The sequence below is a fragment of the Geotrypetes seraphini genome, chromosome 17, assembly GCF_902459505.1.
Source record: "Geotrypetes seraphini chromosome 17, aGeoSer1.1, whole genome shotgun sequence".
NCBI lineage: Eukaryota > Metazoa > Chordata > Amphibia > Gymnophiona > Dermophiidae > Geotrypetes > Geotrypetes seraphini.
In genome coordinates this window covers 32,243,619-32,257,592 of record NC_047100.1, presented here as the reverse complement: position 1 = coordinate 32,257,592, position 13,974 = coordinate 32,243,619, and the positions used below count along the sequence as shown (strand labels likewise).

Here is a 13,974-nt window from a genome sequence, read left to right as displayed (position 1 = left end):
CTTCAGGCTGGCTCCCTCTTCCTCACTGATGCAGTGCACAAAGCTGCGGACAGCGGCTCCTTGAATGTCCTGTGCCTCATCTGGAAGCCTTCCCTCTGACGTTGCAACGTCAGAGAGAAGACTTCCGGTTCAGGCGCAGGACGCGCATAGGAGCCACTGAGCGTGGCTTTGTGCACTGAATCAGTGAGGAAGAGGGAGCTGTCTTGAAGATAACGCCCCATTGATCGCACTGTGGACCGGTGGTTCAAGAACACTGTTTTGGGCCAGATGCATGGCCCTGGCCCTGTGGACCAGCAGGAAATTTCTGTGGACCGGCACTGGTTCACGGACCGGTGGTTGAAGAACACTGATCTACTGCATAAGCACATACACATAGCTGTACCTGCCTTGGAGCAAGTGTAAATCTGTAAATGCCTGGTGGTTAGAGCAGGAGTATTTTTTATATTAATTTTAAAAGGCACATATATGCTTATGTTTTAACAAAAACAGGCATTAACATAGGTGCATTTTCAATTTTTTTTATATGCTTGGTTATAAAATTACCCAATAATGATCATGTGTAAAAGCAAGAGCTAATATAAAAATATTAATTCTATTCAAAATTAAATGTATTTAAAAAAATCAAGAACTTACAGGTGGGGAGGGAACATTCGACTCATTTTAGAGACATGTTCATTTTCACAGTCTAGTTCATCATCTACTTGGTCCATGCTGAACTTTCTTTTACTAGGGCTGATTGGAGGAGGGCCTGTCCGATGGTTGGTTAAGGTAGGCGATACAGGAAGGGTCTGCATTCTAGGTTCACTTCTTAGAGCTGCTTCACCTGTAAGTAATAGAAGATGATATAATGACGGTCATAGAACATAAAAACGTTAAAATGCACTGTACAATTACTGTATTTTTTGCTCCATAAGACGCACCTGACCATAAGACGCACCCTAGATTTAGAGGAGGAAAACAAGAAAAAAAACATTCTGAACCAAATTCTCCCTGCCAGGCTGTGTACCTTGCCCCCCCCCCCCCCCCCCGATGGTCAAGTGGTAGGCCGGGGCAGGGCATAGAGCAGGCAGGCTTAGTGGCCTTGTGACAGGAAGGCAGGCCTAGTGACAAGTAGGCAGGCCTAGTAGCCTAGTGACAAGCAGGAAAGGCCTAGGGGCAGGCAGGCCCCACACCCGCCCAGTACCTTAAATCATCCCCCCATACACCTTAAATCATCCCCCATACACCCACGTGCCCCCAGTACCTTAAATCATCCCCATACCATATGCCCCCAGTACCATAAATCATCCCCCACGTACCTCCAGTACCTTTTTTAATCACCCCCCCTCGGTACCTTTTTTAATTCCTCCCATCTTTCCCTGCCAGTGGCGCACAGGCCAGAAGCACCGCATATTTTTTTAAAAGCCCACCACTGCTACAACTTTAATCCCACCTGCCCGCTCACTCGCTGTTGTACCTGGTGATCTAGCGAATTTCCCGGCCACGGGACTGCAGCCATTCAGAGATCGGTGCGGTCTCAGGCAGGAGCGCGGAGGACTTGCTCCTGATCTCTCTGCACACACCGTAGTGCAGCCCCGCTGTAAACCCACAGGCTTGCGCTGCAGGGAAGGGTGGCAGAGAGCGGGAGAGTCAGGGTAGCAGAGAGCTGGAGAGTCGTCAGGGATGTGAGTGACTGGTCCTTAACAGTCGCTTGTTTTTGGATCAGCCATCAGTTTAGTGAATCACTACCTTCCTACTTTGCATGCCGTTTCCCCTCATTTGCATGGACGGATCGGATCAGGCACGGATTGGGAGGAAGGTTAGTGAATTGGGTTGGGGTCGCAAACCAGCTGGGACACGATCAGTCAGCTTAATGAATCTAGCCCTATGAGGCTTATTAGAAAAAAAAACCTTGGCTCAACACCCTTCTTAGGAGGTTGTGAATACAGCTTGAATAGTTTTGGCAGAATAAGTAAAATTGAGAAACAGGAATCTTCAATGGTAGACAATTCCATAACCACATACTTATCATAAAGAACCCACTTGTCTAGTGCAGTGGTTCTTAAACCTGTCCTGAGGGATCCACAGTCAGTCGGGTTTTCAGCATGCCTGTCACCTGTATCATATGCAATTCTGCCTCATGCATATATTCATTTGGGATATCTTGAAAACCCAACAGGCTGGGGGTCCCCCAGGACAGGTTTAAGAACCGCTGGCCTAGTGGTTAGTGAATGCTTTAAGCCAGTGGTTCCCAAACCTGTCCTGGGGGACCCCCAGCCAGTCAGGTTTTCCAGATATCTCTAATGAATATGCATGAGAGAGATTTGCATATAATGGAAGTGACAGGTATGCAAATCTCTCTCATGCATATTCATTAGGGATATCTGGAAAACCAGGACAGGTTTGAGAACCACTGCTTTAAGCAGAAGTACAAATTCTGCTCTTCAAGGTCGAGATACTCCAGAAGACAGAGCATTAGAAGGAAGTCAGACTACGGAAACAGGACATTAATTCAAAAATGTTTTAAATGTATTTATGCATTTTCACTAGTTCTCCTGCCTTTCTAACTACATTTCAGAAGCACTGTGGAGCTATCAAAATATCACATGAAAGATTCCTGATCCATGATGCACCTTTTTTTCTTTGTGGGGTGGGGTGGGGTGTGTGTGTGTGTGTGTGTGAGAAGAAACCCAAATTCATTTACAAGGAGGTGCCATTTTCATGTATAAATTTAATTTGGCTTCTCTTATGATTGACAGAGAAAAATGTATGGTTGGTTTCTAAATGTTTTAGTTCATTATTTAGAATAACTAACTGACTCAAAACTCCTGATACCTCTTACCACCCCCACCCTTTCATCTTCCCTCAATGTATCTTTCAAAACTTCTCTTCCCTTCTGTAGATTGCAAATAGGGAGAAGTGGTCATTACACAGGGTCCCAGAGCCTTCCAAACACCTCTTCCAGTCTTCAGATAGATGGAATAGTTTCAGAAGGAAGGCTCTGGGGATGCACAAGCAGTGTGTATATAAGCAACTTCCAGGAGGGAAGAGAAGCTTTAAAAGGTACCCGGAGGGGGAGGATTGAGAGGTGATGCTGAATCACTGGGGAGACGGGGAAAGGGATGCCAGCTTGCAGATGGGGTAAAAATTTAAGAGAAACCTCTGGGCAGGGGCGATGGGGCTTAAGCCCACCTAAAACCGGCTGTCTGGCTATACCACTGCCTCATGCATTTTCATTGCTGATAGCCTGAAACCCAATGTTTGTTTTAAGTCCTTAAGGTCTGCAGTGAACAGCACAAGGTAGAAGAACAGAGCTGAGATAAGTGAATACAGTCCACAAACCATAGCCCAAACATTCAGCACAGCGTAACATTATGTTGTGAAAGGATGTTCTAATGGTGTACTTTAATTTACAGTTCAAGGTGAATGACAGATTCAGTCACAATACGATGCAAAAATGCAAGCCAATAACCACAATACATATTGCCTATCAGTAATCAAAGAACGAGGGATCTTAAAAAAGATTCAGCACTTTTTTTTTTAACGCTAATATCTCAAAAGCAAATTACATCACTTTTCCACATAATCCCCCTGTTTTGCCTGACCAGTCACGTGACATTCTACGACACGCCCTCTTACCATTTCTCACAAAAATATGAAAGTGTGGAAATTCTTTTCAAATAATAGGCAATTAAATATCAAACATGCATTTGAGTGCTATTTTCTGCTAAGAAATGCTTTTTATGTTGCAGTTTTGCTTTTTGCTCTTATACGCTGGTGAAATCTGCATCCTTGATACAACTGTCTCTTGACAATGCAATCTCTTAAAGTGCTCTAACTTGATATATTGATTCCATGTAAACTTGTCCTCAACCAAAATAAAATCCTATCAAACTGCTTGCAATGTTTATCACCTCGGAGATAAGGATTTTATTTAATTTTAACAGTCATAATCTGGTTTTACCAGAAACCAGCTCAAGGCAAGCCACAAAAATTAAATAATGTATATAAAACTGATACAATTACAATAATAAGAGCCAAGTTTGTAAAGCTTGCACTGACTTTCAAAAAGACAACTGTTATTACTGAAGTTAATCATGCAGAAACCTAGAAACGTAAGTTCATCGATTCCTCCTACTTCCCCCACTCCCCCAACACACAAAGCTTGCAATCACATGCTGCCAGAAATAATTAAGGGCTCTCGTAGGGCTTTTTCTTCTCTTCTATACTGACCTCAATACTAGGACAAGACTGAACAACAGGATGCTAGGATGACAGCCCTCTCCGCAGGACTCTCTCTCTTTTACTGCCAAAAAAGAGATTAGCATTTGCAAGTTTGGAGCCCATGCATGAAAGATCACAAATTATTTTTTTTTTTTACTCTGAAATGTAAATAAGTGATAATGTTAATATCTCAGTTTGTAAACCTGCAAATAAATGTTAATAAAATAAGGTGCTATCTTTTTACTTAACAATATACATTTTTTGCTAGCTTTCAGGAGCTATTAGTCCAATAAGCAGTTAAAGGAAACAGATTGATCTAAATGTAGAAGCGATTCACCAATTACATTAGAATAACTATCAGAAATGATACTGGTCTTTGCTCATTTTTAAGCAAGGGACTGAAGGAGAGCCGACATGTATCTTCCAACTTGGGGCCGTGATGCCAATAGCACTTCTCAAAATTCCAGAACACACATAAACCCTATATAGGACCACTAACGAAAAGTTCTAAGATGCCCGACTCTGCAAGAAGCACACCACAGAAATAGCAACAAATGCATTTCTTCCAGACAGCAGATGTAAATTCTCAGAACTGAATTATTTCAATCATTAAACTGAAAATAAAATCATTGTTCCTACCTTTGTTGTCTGGTGATTTTATTTTTCTATTTACCATATTTCCCCATATATTGGCTATGGTCTATACATGGGTTTTACAAACCTGCCTATGGGGCGCGGCTTACTTAAATGGGGCAGCCTATCTAAAACATAAAAACCTTCTCTCCCCCCCCCCCGGTACCTTTTTAAAATCCCCCTGAAATACGTCCTTCACTGCTGGCTGCCTCCTCGAATCTCACGGTAAGCAGTGCAGGGCAGTTGCGATCATTTTGACATCCAGCCTGGCCCCGCACCGCTTGTTGAATACCTGCCGTGAGTTCTCGCGGAACTTGCAAGTTCTGCGAGAACTCACGGCAGCCATTCAGCAAGTGGTGGGGTGCCAGGCTGGATGCCAAAATGATCGCAACTGCCCTGCACCGCTTGCCGCAAGGAGGCAGCTGGCAAGATAAGATACTGGTAAGATAAACTGCGGCTAACACAATGGGGCAGCTTATCTACCGGTTTTAAAACACAAGAAGCCGTTTGCTGCGGCCTATACATGGGGACGGCCTATATGTGGGGAAATATGGTATGTATTCATTCAATTTTCTATATCTTTCTCCCAAGGGAGCTCAGAACACTTTATATGAATTTATTCAGGTAAAGTATTTTTCCCTGTCTGCCCCGGCGGATTCACAATCTATCTAATGTATCTGGGGCAATTGGGGGAGAGGGGATTAAGTAACTTGCCCAGGGTCACAAGGAGCAGAATGGGGTTGAGAACACAACCCCAGGGGGCAAAGGCACTGTACCACACACTAGTCTGTGCTCTTAACTCTGTTTCTAGGACCTTCTAATCCATTTGCTGTTTTTTTCTCCTTCACTTGCTACCCTACATCCATCTTTGGCATTAACTTTTAACATTCAACTTTCGCCCATTTTTCTACTTCCTTCTCAATCTATTTTTCCAGGTCTTCCCCTCTTCATCCATGTGTACCATCACCTCCATCTCCCTACCCTTCCCCATCCCTCTTTCTCCCCTATTCCCATGAATCCTAAGAAGTATTTCTTCCACCTGTCTTCTCTACCCACTCCTTCCATCCCTGTGCACCCTCTAATCTAATCTTCTATTTGTGTGTCCCACATACCTATTCAGGCTCTAGGCGACATTCAGAGAGGGGATGAAAGGGGATCAGGTGGAGGGACTAAAAGGGGCCTTCCTACAGGGTCTGCCATCTTTCTTCTTTCCTTCCCACAATCATAGAAACATAGAAATAGATGGCAGATAAGGGCCCACGGCCCATCTAGTCTGCCCACCTTAATGTCCCTCCCCTACCTTTGCCCTGTGAATAGATCCCATGTGCCGATCCCATTTGGCCTTAAAATCAGGCACGCTGCTGGCCTCAATCACCTGTAGTGGAAGACTATTCCAGCGATCAACCACTCTTTCAGTGAAAAAGAATTTCCTGGTGTCACCTCGTAGTTTCCCGCCCCTGATTTTCAACGGATGCCCTCTTGTTGTCGTGGGACCCTTGAAAAAGAAGATATCCTCCTCCGCCTCGATGCGGCCCGTAAGATACTTGAACGTCTCGATCATGTCCCCCCTCTCTCTGCGCTCCTCGAGCGAGTATAGCTGTAATTTGTCAAGCCGTTTTTCGTATGGTAGATCCTTAAGTCCCGAGACCATCCGGGTGGCCATTCTTTGCACCGACTCCAGTCTCAGCACATCCTTGCGATAATGCGGCCTCCAGAATTGCACACAGTATTCCAGGTGGGGCCGCACCATGGATCTATACAATGGCATAATGACTTCCGCCTTACGAAACCCCTTCGTATGCAGCCCATGATTTGTCTTGCCTTGGACGAAGCCTGCTCCACTTGATTGGCAGACTTCATGTCCTCACTGACGATTACCCCCAAGTCTCGTTCTGCTACCGTTTTTGCTAGGATCTCGCCATTAAGGGTATAAGACTTGCATGGATTCTGGCTGCCCAGGTGCATAACTTTGCATTTTTTGGCATTGAAGTTGAGTTGCCATGTCCTAGACTATCGCTCCAGTAGGAGTAGGTCGTGCATCATGTTGTCGGGCACTGAATCTTCGTCTGTTGTGCATTTGCCCACTACATTACTCAGTTTGGCGTCATCGGCGAATAATGTTATTTTACCTCGAAGCCCTTCTGCCAAGTCTCTTATAAAGATGTTGAATAGGATTGGGCCCAAGACTGAGCCCTGTGGTACTCCACTAATCACCTCCGTCATTTCGGAGGGGGTGCCGTTCACCACCACCCTTTGGAGCCTACCTCCAAGCCAGCTCCCAACCCATTTCGTCAATGTGTTACCTAATCCTATAGAACTCATCTTGCTCAGTAACCTGCGGTGTGGTACGCTATCGAATGCTTTGCTAAAGTCCAGGTACACGATGTCCAGGGACTCCCCAATATCCAGCTTCTCCGTTACCCAGTCAAAGAAGCTGATCAGGTTGGATTGGCAGGATCTCCCCTTAGTAAATCCATGTTGTCGGGGATCCCGTAGATTCTCCTCATCCAGGATCTTATCTAATTGGTGTTTGATTAGAGTTTCCATTAGTTTGCTCACTATCGATGTTAGACTCACTGGTCTGGCATCTCTATTTCCTCCTTTCCCCTACTGTAATCTGGCAACTCTTTCTTTCCTTCCTTCCATCCTCTTCAAGGTCTGAATTGTCCCTCATTCACTTTCCACATTCCCAAGACCTGTTATTACTCGTCTCCTTCCTCCAGTCTGGCATCTCTCTCTCATTCCCTCCTGTACCTCCTTCCCCTTTACCTATGGCAGGGGTAGGCAATTCCGGTCCTCGAGAGCCACAGGCAGGTCAGATTTTCAAGATATGCACAAAGAATATGTATGACATGGATTTGCATGCACTGCCTCCTTGAGATGCAAATTTATCTCATGCATATTTATTGTGAATATCCTGAAAACCTGACCTGCCTTGAGGCTCTTGAGGACTGGAATTGCCTACCTCTGACCTATGGTTTGGTATCTCTCTCTTTGCAGACTGATATCTCTCCCCTCCTTCCCTTCCCTCCTCCCCCTACTGTGGTCTGGCATTTCTCTCTCCTTCCTTCTCTCCCCCTTCCCATGGACTATCTCCCTCCTTCCCTTCCCATAGTCTGCTATCTCTCTCCTCATAGTCTGAAATATGTTTCTCCCTTCCTTCCCTGCTTTGCATCTCCCTCCCCTTCCCTTCCCCTCCCCCTCATGTGAACTGGCATCATTGTCCTCCCCTTCTCTTTCTCTTCCCACAGAGGTCTGGCATCTTCTTATTCTTTCCTCTCCATCTTCACAATCCAACATCTCTGTAGTACCCTTTCCCTCCCCCCAGCAGAATCTGGTACTTTTTCACCTTTTTTTTTCTAGTGCTCCACTCTTTGGACCACAGGAAGCATGAGTGAAGTAAACATGCTGCTTTCAGCGGGCCCAAAAGCTTTCCCTTTGTTACAACTTCCTACCACAGGGACAGGAAGCTGTAGCAAAGGGAAAACTTCTGGAGCCACCAAAAACAGTGTGTTCACCTGACTCACACTGCCTCCGGCCCGAAGAGTTCAGTGTGCATGTGTTGGAATCGCTCTTTAGCGATCCTTGTTGTCAGTTTGGGGCGTGCCTCCAATCGGCCTAAGTCTTAAACATGTAATACTAGTTCAAAGGGATGTTGTTAAAAGCAATGCCAGTACGTATAGAACCCCCCGTTACCCATATGCTAACATCCAACATAAAGCAACCCTATCAATGCCTTTCCTTTCATGTACACTTATAAGCAAATGTTTAAGCATCCTTCACTAAACTGCAAATTTTAACACATTTCTATCTGAAAAGGAGTTGACAGAATCCCTACAGGGTACAAAGTTAGACCTAACCCCTCTCTACAAATTTTAATGCAGAATCACACTTTATTTTCAATCTGCAAAAATCAGCAAAGCGAATAGAGTAGCAAGTCAGCCAGCATTCAAATAAATGCCTCCTTTCATAAATAAGAGCTCCCAAACATTTTCTACAGCTAGCCAAGAGTTTTTGTGTTCTTGCATTTGGAAGGTTTTACTACTCCTCCTTCCAGAATTCTTAGCTCAGAAATATTCTTACATCTCTTTACATGCACTTCATGTTGAGATCATCTCACAGAACTTCAGTACTAAAGTCTGGGAAGTGTGAAGGGTCATTCCATCATCTTTGCCTCTCTTTCCTTTAAGTATTTTAACACTGGTTTTCAATAATGCTTCAGATCACTGTCTTGCTGAAATACCCACTCTCTTCACCTTCAATTCAATCATGGAACCAGTGGAACAGGAAATATGGTACAGGGGGAAGTGAAAGAGATTGGATTCAGATACTAGAAGCTAATGGGGATTAATAATAGGAAGGAACCGTATATGCTGGGAGGAGAGAAGCTGATATGCACGGACGAGGAGAGGGACCTTGGGGTGATAGTGTCCGAAGATCTAAAGGCAAAAAAACAATGTGACAAGGCAGTGGCTGCTGCCAGAAGGATGCTGGGCTGTATAAAGAGAGGCGTAGTCAGTAGAAGGAAGAAGGTGTTGATGCCCCTGTACAGGTCATTGGTAAGGCCACACTTGGAGTATTGTGTTCAGTTTTGGAGACCGTATCTGGCGAAGGACGTAAGAAGACTTGAGGCGGTCCAGAGGAGGGTGACGAAAATGATAGGAGGCTTGCGCCAGAAGACATATGAGGAGAGACTGGAAGCCCTGAATATGTATACCCTAGAGCAGGGGTGTCCAATGTCGGTCCTCGAGGGCCGCAGTCCAGTCGGGTTTTCTGGATTTCCCCAATGAATATGCATAAGATCTTGCATGCACTGCTTTCAATGCATATTCATTGAGGAAATCCTGAAAACCCGACTGGATTGCGGCCCTCGAGGACCGACATTGGACACCCCTGCCCTAGAGGAAAGGAGAGACAGGGGAGATATGATTCAGACGTTCAAATACTTGAAGGGTATTAACGTAGAACAAAATCTTTTCCAGAGAAAGGAAAATGGTAAAACCAGAGGACATAATTTGAGGTTGAGGGGTGGTAGATTCAAAGGCAATGTTAGGAAATTCTACTTTACGGAGAGGGTAGTGGATGCCTGGAACGCGCTCCTGAGAGAGGTGGTGGAGAGTAAAACTGTGACTGAGTTCAAAGAAGCGTGGGATGAACACAGAGGATCTAGAATCAGGAAATAATATTAAATATTGAACTAAGGCCAGTACTGGGCAGACTTGCACGGTCTGTGTCTGTATATGGCCGTTTGGAGGAGGATGGGCTGGGGAGGGCTTCAATGGCTGGGAGGGTATAGATGGGCTGGAGTAAATCTTAAGAGAGATTTTGGCAGTTGGAACCCAAGCACAGTACCGGGTAAAGCTCTGGATTCTTGCCCAGAAATAGCTCAGAAGAAAAAATTAAAAAATTTAAATTGAATCAGGTTGGGCAGACTGGATGGACCATTCGGGTCTTTATCTGCCATCATCTATATATTACTATGTTATTTTAGAAGCATCTACACATGTAAATAGCATTCACACATGATAGGGGCCCATTTATGAAGGCTTAGCACTCAATAAGAATCCCATTTTATAGTTATGGGTTTCTTAGCATTTAGGACTGAATTCTATATATATTTAGCACCTAAAAAAAATAAAAATCAGCACACACAAAAGTTAAGTGTGGTTTATAAACAACACTTATACAGATGCTCCTCATTCTACATTTACGCAGGCAAATCTGAGGAAAGCCCCTGATCCATCCATTTTTATGCCCCCTTTTTAGTGCCATACGTAAAATTTAGGTGCAGATCTTGCACTTAAAGTTATGCAAATAAATTTTCATTAAATCCAATTAAACTGGACAAATTGAGCACACTCCCTACTTTGAAGGTTAACGTGCTAACCTTCCGTAAAAAGGCCCCACAGATTAACTACCGTGAAACAAGAAACCCAATTTAGTATAAAGGCTCAAACTGGAAAATGGGACATCTAGGTCAAGATGTTTACATTTCTCCAGTATGTTACAAGAACAACAAAACAAACTCTGCCAAATCCAGGGCCTTTTACAAAATATGTAAGAATGTTGGCGTACAGGAGGAACAGTGATCTTAAAAATACAGAGGAAAAAATATGGCATCACTCAGTAGCTTGCATATTAAATGGGGGATTAAAGAAAATGCCCCCTTAATGCCTCATTTAAGGCTCTGGCTTGAAATAAGCACTTTACCCTATGCATGACTCAGAGCTAGTACAAAACCTGGAGGGATAATTTGTTTAAATATATGGGTTTTCCAGTTGTAAATATCTTTGCATCCCAGTTGTATGAGAAATACATTCATAAATTTTCAGCCTGCCAAACCCAACCCACTCAAAATCTCTGCATTCTGGCCATCTAGCTAAATTTATATAAGTGCTGCTATTTTAAGATGTAGATGCTTCTAGAATTACCTAGGATATGTTAATACTTACCGTATTTTCACTCATATACCGCGCACCCGTGTAAAACGCGCACACGGGTATAGCGCGTGGGAAACTGTAATTTATGTAAAGAAATTTTTATATACTGCGCACACCCGTATATTGCGCATGCCGCCCCGACTCTCCTCTGGCCACCCCGACTCTCCTTTCGTCCGCCCCGACTCTCTTCTGGCTGCCCCGACTCTCCTCTGGCCCGCCCCGACTCTCCTCTCCCCCTTGAAGTCCTGTCCCCACCCTGAAAGCCTGATGCCCCCCCTGACGTCCGATTCACCCCGCAGGACCGCTCGTACCCCCCGACGTCCGATTCACTCCCCCCCCCCAGGACCGCTCGCACCCCCACCCCGAAGGACCGCTCGCACCCCCACAGCCTCCCCCCCCCATCATCATGGAGAAACTCCTACCGTTCTCCTGCTGCTTCCTCTGCCGGCGGTCCCGGCCCTTCTGTGAGCCCTGCGTCTGCGCTGCTTCCTCTTCCGGCGGTCCCGGCCCTTCTGTGAGCCCTGCGTCTGCGCTGCTTCCTCTTCCGGCGGTCCCGCCCTTTCTCTGATGTCAGAGAAAAGGCGGGACCGCCGGAAGAGGAAGCAGCACAGACGCAGGGCTCACAGAAGGACCGGGACCGCCGGAAGAGGAAGCAGCAGGAGAACGGTAGGAGCTTCTCCATGATGGGGGGGTGGGGGGGGTGAATCGGACGTCGGGGGGGGGGGATGCGAGCAGTCCTGCGGGGTGAATCGGATGTCGGGGGGAACTATGTAAAAAAAACGTTGTAAAACGCGCTCACGCGTATAACGCGCAAGGTTATGCACGGTTTGTAAAAATCGTGTATAACGCGTGCGTTATATGCGTGAAAATACAGTAGTTGAATCCATTCTTTCCTCCATATCCACCTGTGCAACGTTTCCTGTTCCACTGGCTGCCCCTCATTCCCATAAAACAATCACTACAGGCAAAGAAGATGTGTCAGGACCCCTCATTCCCATAAAACAATCACTACAGGCAAAGAAGATGTGTCAGGACCGCTCTACAGCAATCCGTGTAGTCACTGTGGAAGCGTGCCACCGATCGAGATAATTTGCATGTTGAGGCTTAATGAATTGGTCAGCTGGGACGACTCTGACACAGACTGGAAAGATAAGAGTTTAGTGAATCTAGCCCTAAGTTGTGAACACAAATCGGCTGTTTGCACCAATTTGCGTGCACAACTTAAACCACCATTTACAGAATTTAGGGGATCTTGAATGAAGTACTCCAAATGGCAGATCAGACTGGTTCCAAAAGTGTGACGTTTGTTACATTCTTAATTTACTTTTGGCCTTCACCTTTCCTTCTTGCACTAGAATGTAAACTAGTTAAATACAACCACCCCATCACATAAAATTAATTTCTGCTCCATTTCTTTCATTTATTTAATAATCTGGCAGCTACAAAATTTGCTGTAAAGTTCTTACGTATAAATGCATCACAAGTTTTACATTCAACTGTATGGCAGGGTTTTGTATTTGCCCATGCTCATATCACATATGTGTACATGGATTAAAGAAGTACTTTTTTGCGGAGGGAGGAAAAAATAGCAATATCTAGAAGAGATGCCTGAATTTTTACCAGCAAAAATAAACGGTTTTGCCAGTGACCTCCAATATACTACAAAGTGTAATTTTACTGAATAACCCAGGGTTCTAAAGATAAATTGTAACTTTCCATTAAAAAAAAAGCAACTATGCTTATTTATAAAAACTTTACTAAAAAGACAAGTCTGGTGGCTTATAGGCAAGCACCATGTATCGCCAAGTGCAGATCTGGATTCATCTCCCAAATTAAGTCAAGTCGATTGCTCTTCTAGTCAGTGGAGGCCACAAATACTGTCAAGGCATGGTTGCAAGTCTTGGTGCAACGATGACACCTAGTACAGTGGTGCCTCACACAACGAACTTAATCCGTTCCAGGAGCAAGTTTGTTATGTGAAACGTTCGTTGTGTGAAACTCGTTTTCCCATAACAATACATGTTAAAAAAAATAATTCGTTCTGTAGCATAAAATATGCTAAGATGACATAAAAAAAGATAAATTTTTGGTTATTATTTTTATTTAGATACATCTAAAAACATAATTGTTTTTTAAAACAACACACATTTTTTAAATTTAAAGACAGACTAAGTAGAGTCTAATTTTACAGTGAGAGGGCAGAGTCTCAGCGGCAAAAACTGGGACTTAACTGTTCATTTTTTTTTTTTTTCTACCGTGTTTCCCCGATGATAAGGCAGGGCCATCAAATAAGACAGCCCCCCCTTTTTAGAAAAAAATGTAAAATAAGGCACCCCCCCGCAAATAAGCCACCCACCGATACCTGCGCTTACCCGAATCGGGTGGTACGGTGGGTGACTCCGTGTGGTCCCTGGCACCCCCGACACGATCGGGGCAAGAGGGAGCTCAAGCCCTCTTGCCCCCCCGACTCCCCGACACGATCGGGGCAAGAGGGAGCTCAAGCCCTCTTGCCCCCCCGACTCCCCGACACGATCGGGGCAAAAGGGAGCTCAAGCCCTCTTGCCCCCCCGACTCCCCGACACGATCGGGGCAAAAGGGAGCCCAAGCCCTCTTGCCCCGCCGATTCCCCAACTCCCCGACAATATCGGGCCAGGAGGGAGCCCAAGTCCTCCTGGCCACGGCGACCCCCTAACCCCAC

At 45.0% G+C, this 13,974-nt stretch overlaps 2 protein-coding genes across 4 annotated transcripts in view; both read right to left on the bottom strand.

The window, feature by feature from the left end:
- VGLL4 (vestigial like family member 4) overlaps positions 1-13,974 on the bottom strand; it is a 251,170-nt gene that overhangs the window by 73,378 nt on the left and 163,818 nt on the right. For all 3 annotated transcript variants that reach the window (XM_033926293.1, XM_033926294.1, XM_033926292.1), the window contains one exon: positions 634-823. In XM_033926293.1, coding sequence (XP_033782184.1) covers positions 634-823 — 190 coding nt within the window. The remainder of the gene's footprint in view (positions 1-633; positions 824-13,974) is intronic.
- Positions 769-13,974, bottom strand: part of TAMM41 (TAM41 mitochondrial translocator assembly and maintenance homolog) — a 330,305-nt gene continuing 317,099 nt past the window's right edge. Inside the window, exon 9 of the mRNA XM_033926286.1 lies at positions 769-823. The gene's annotated coding sequence lies outside the window, so the exon portion shown is untranslated. The remainder of the gene's footprint in view (positions 824-13,974) is intronic.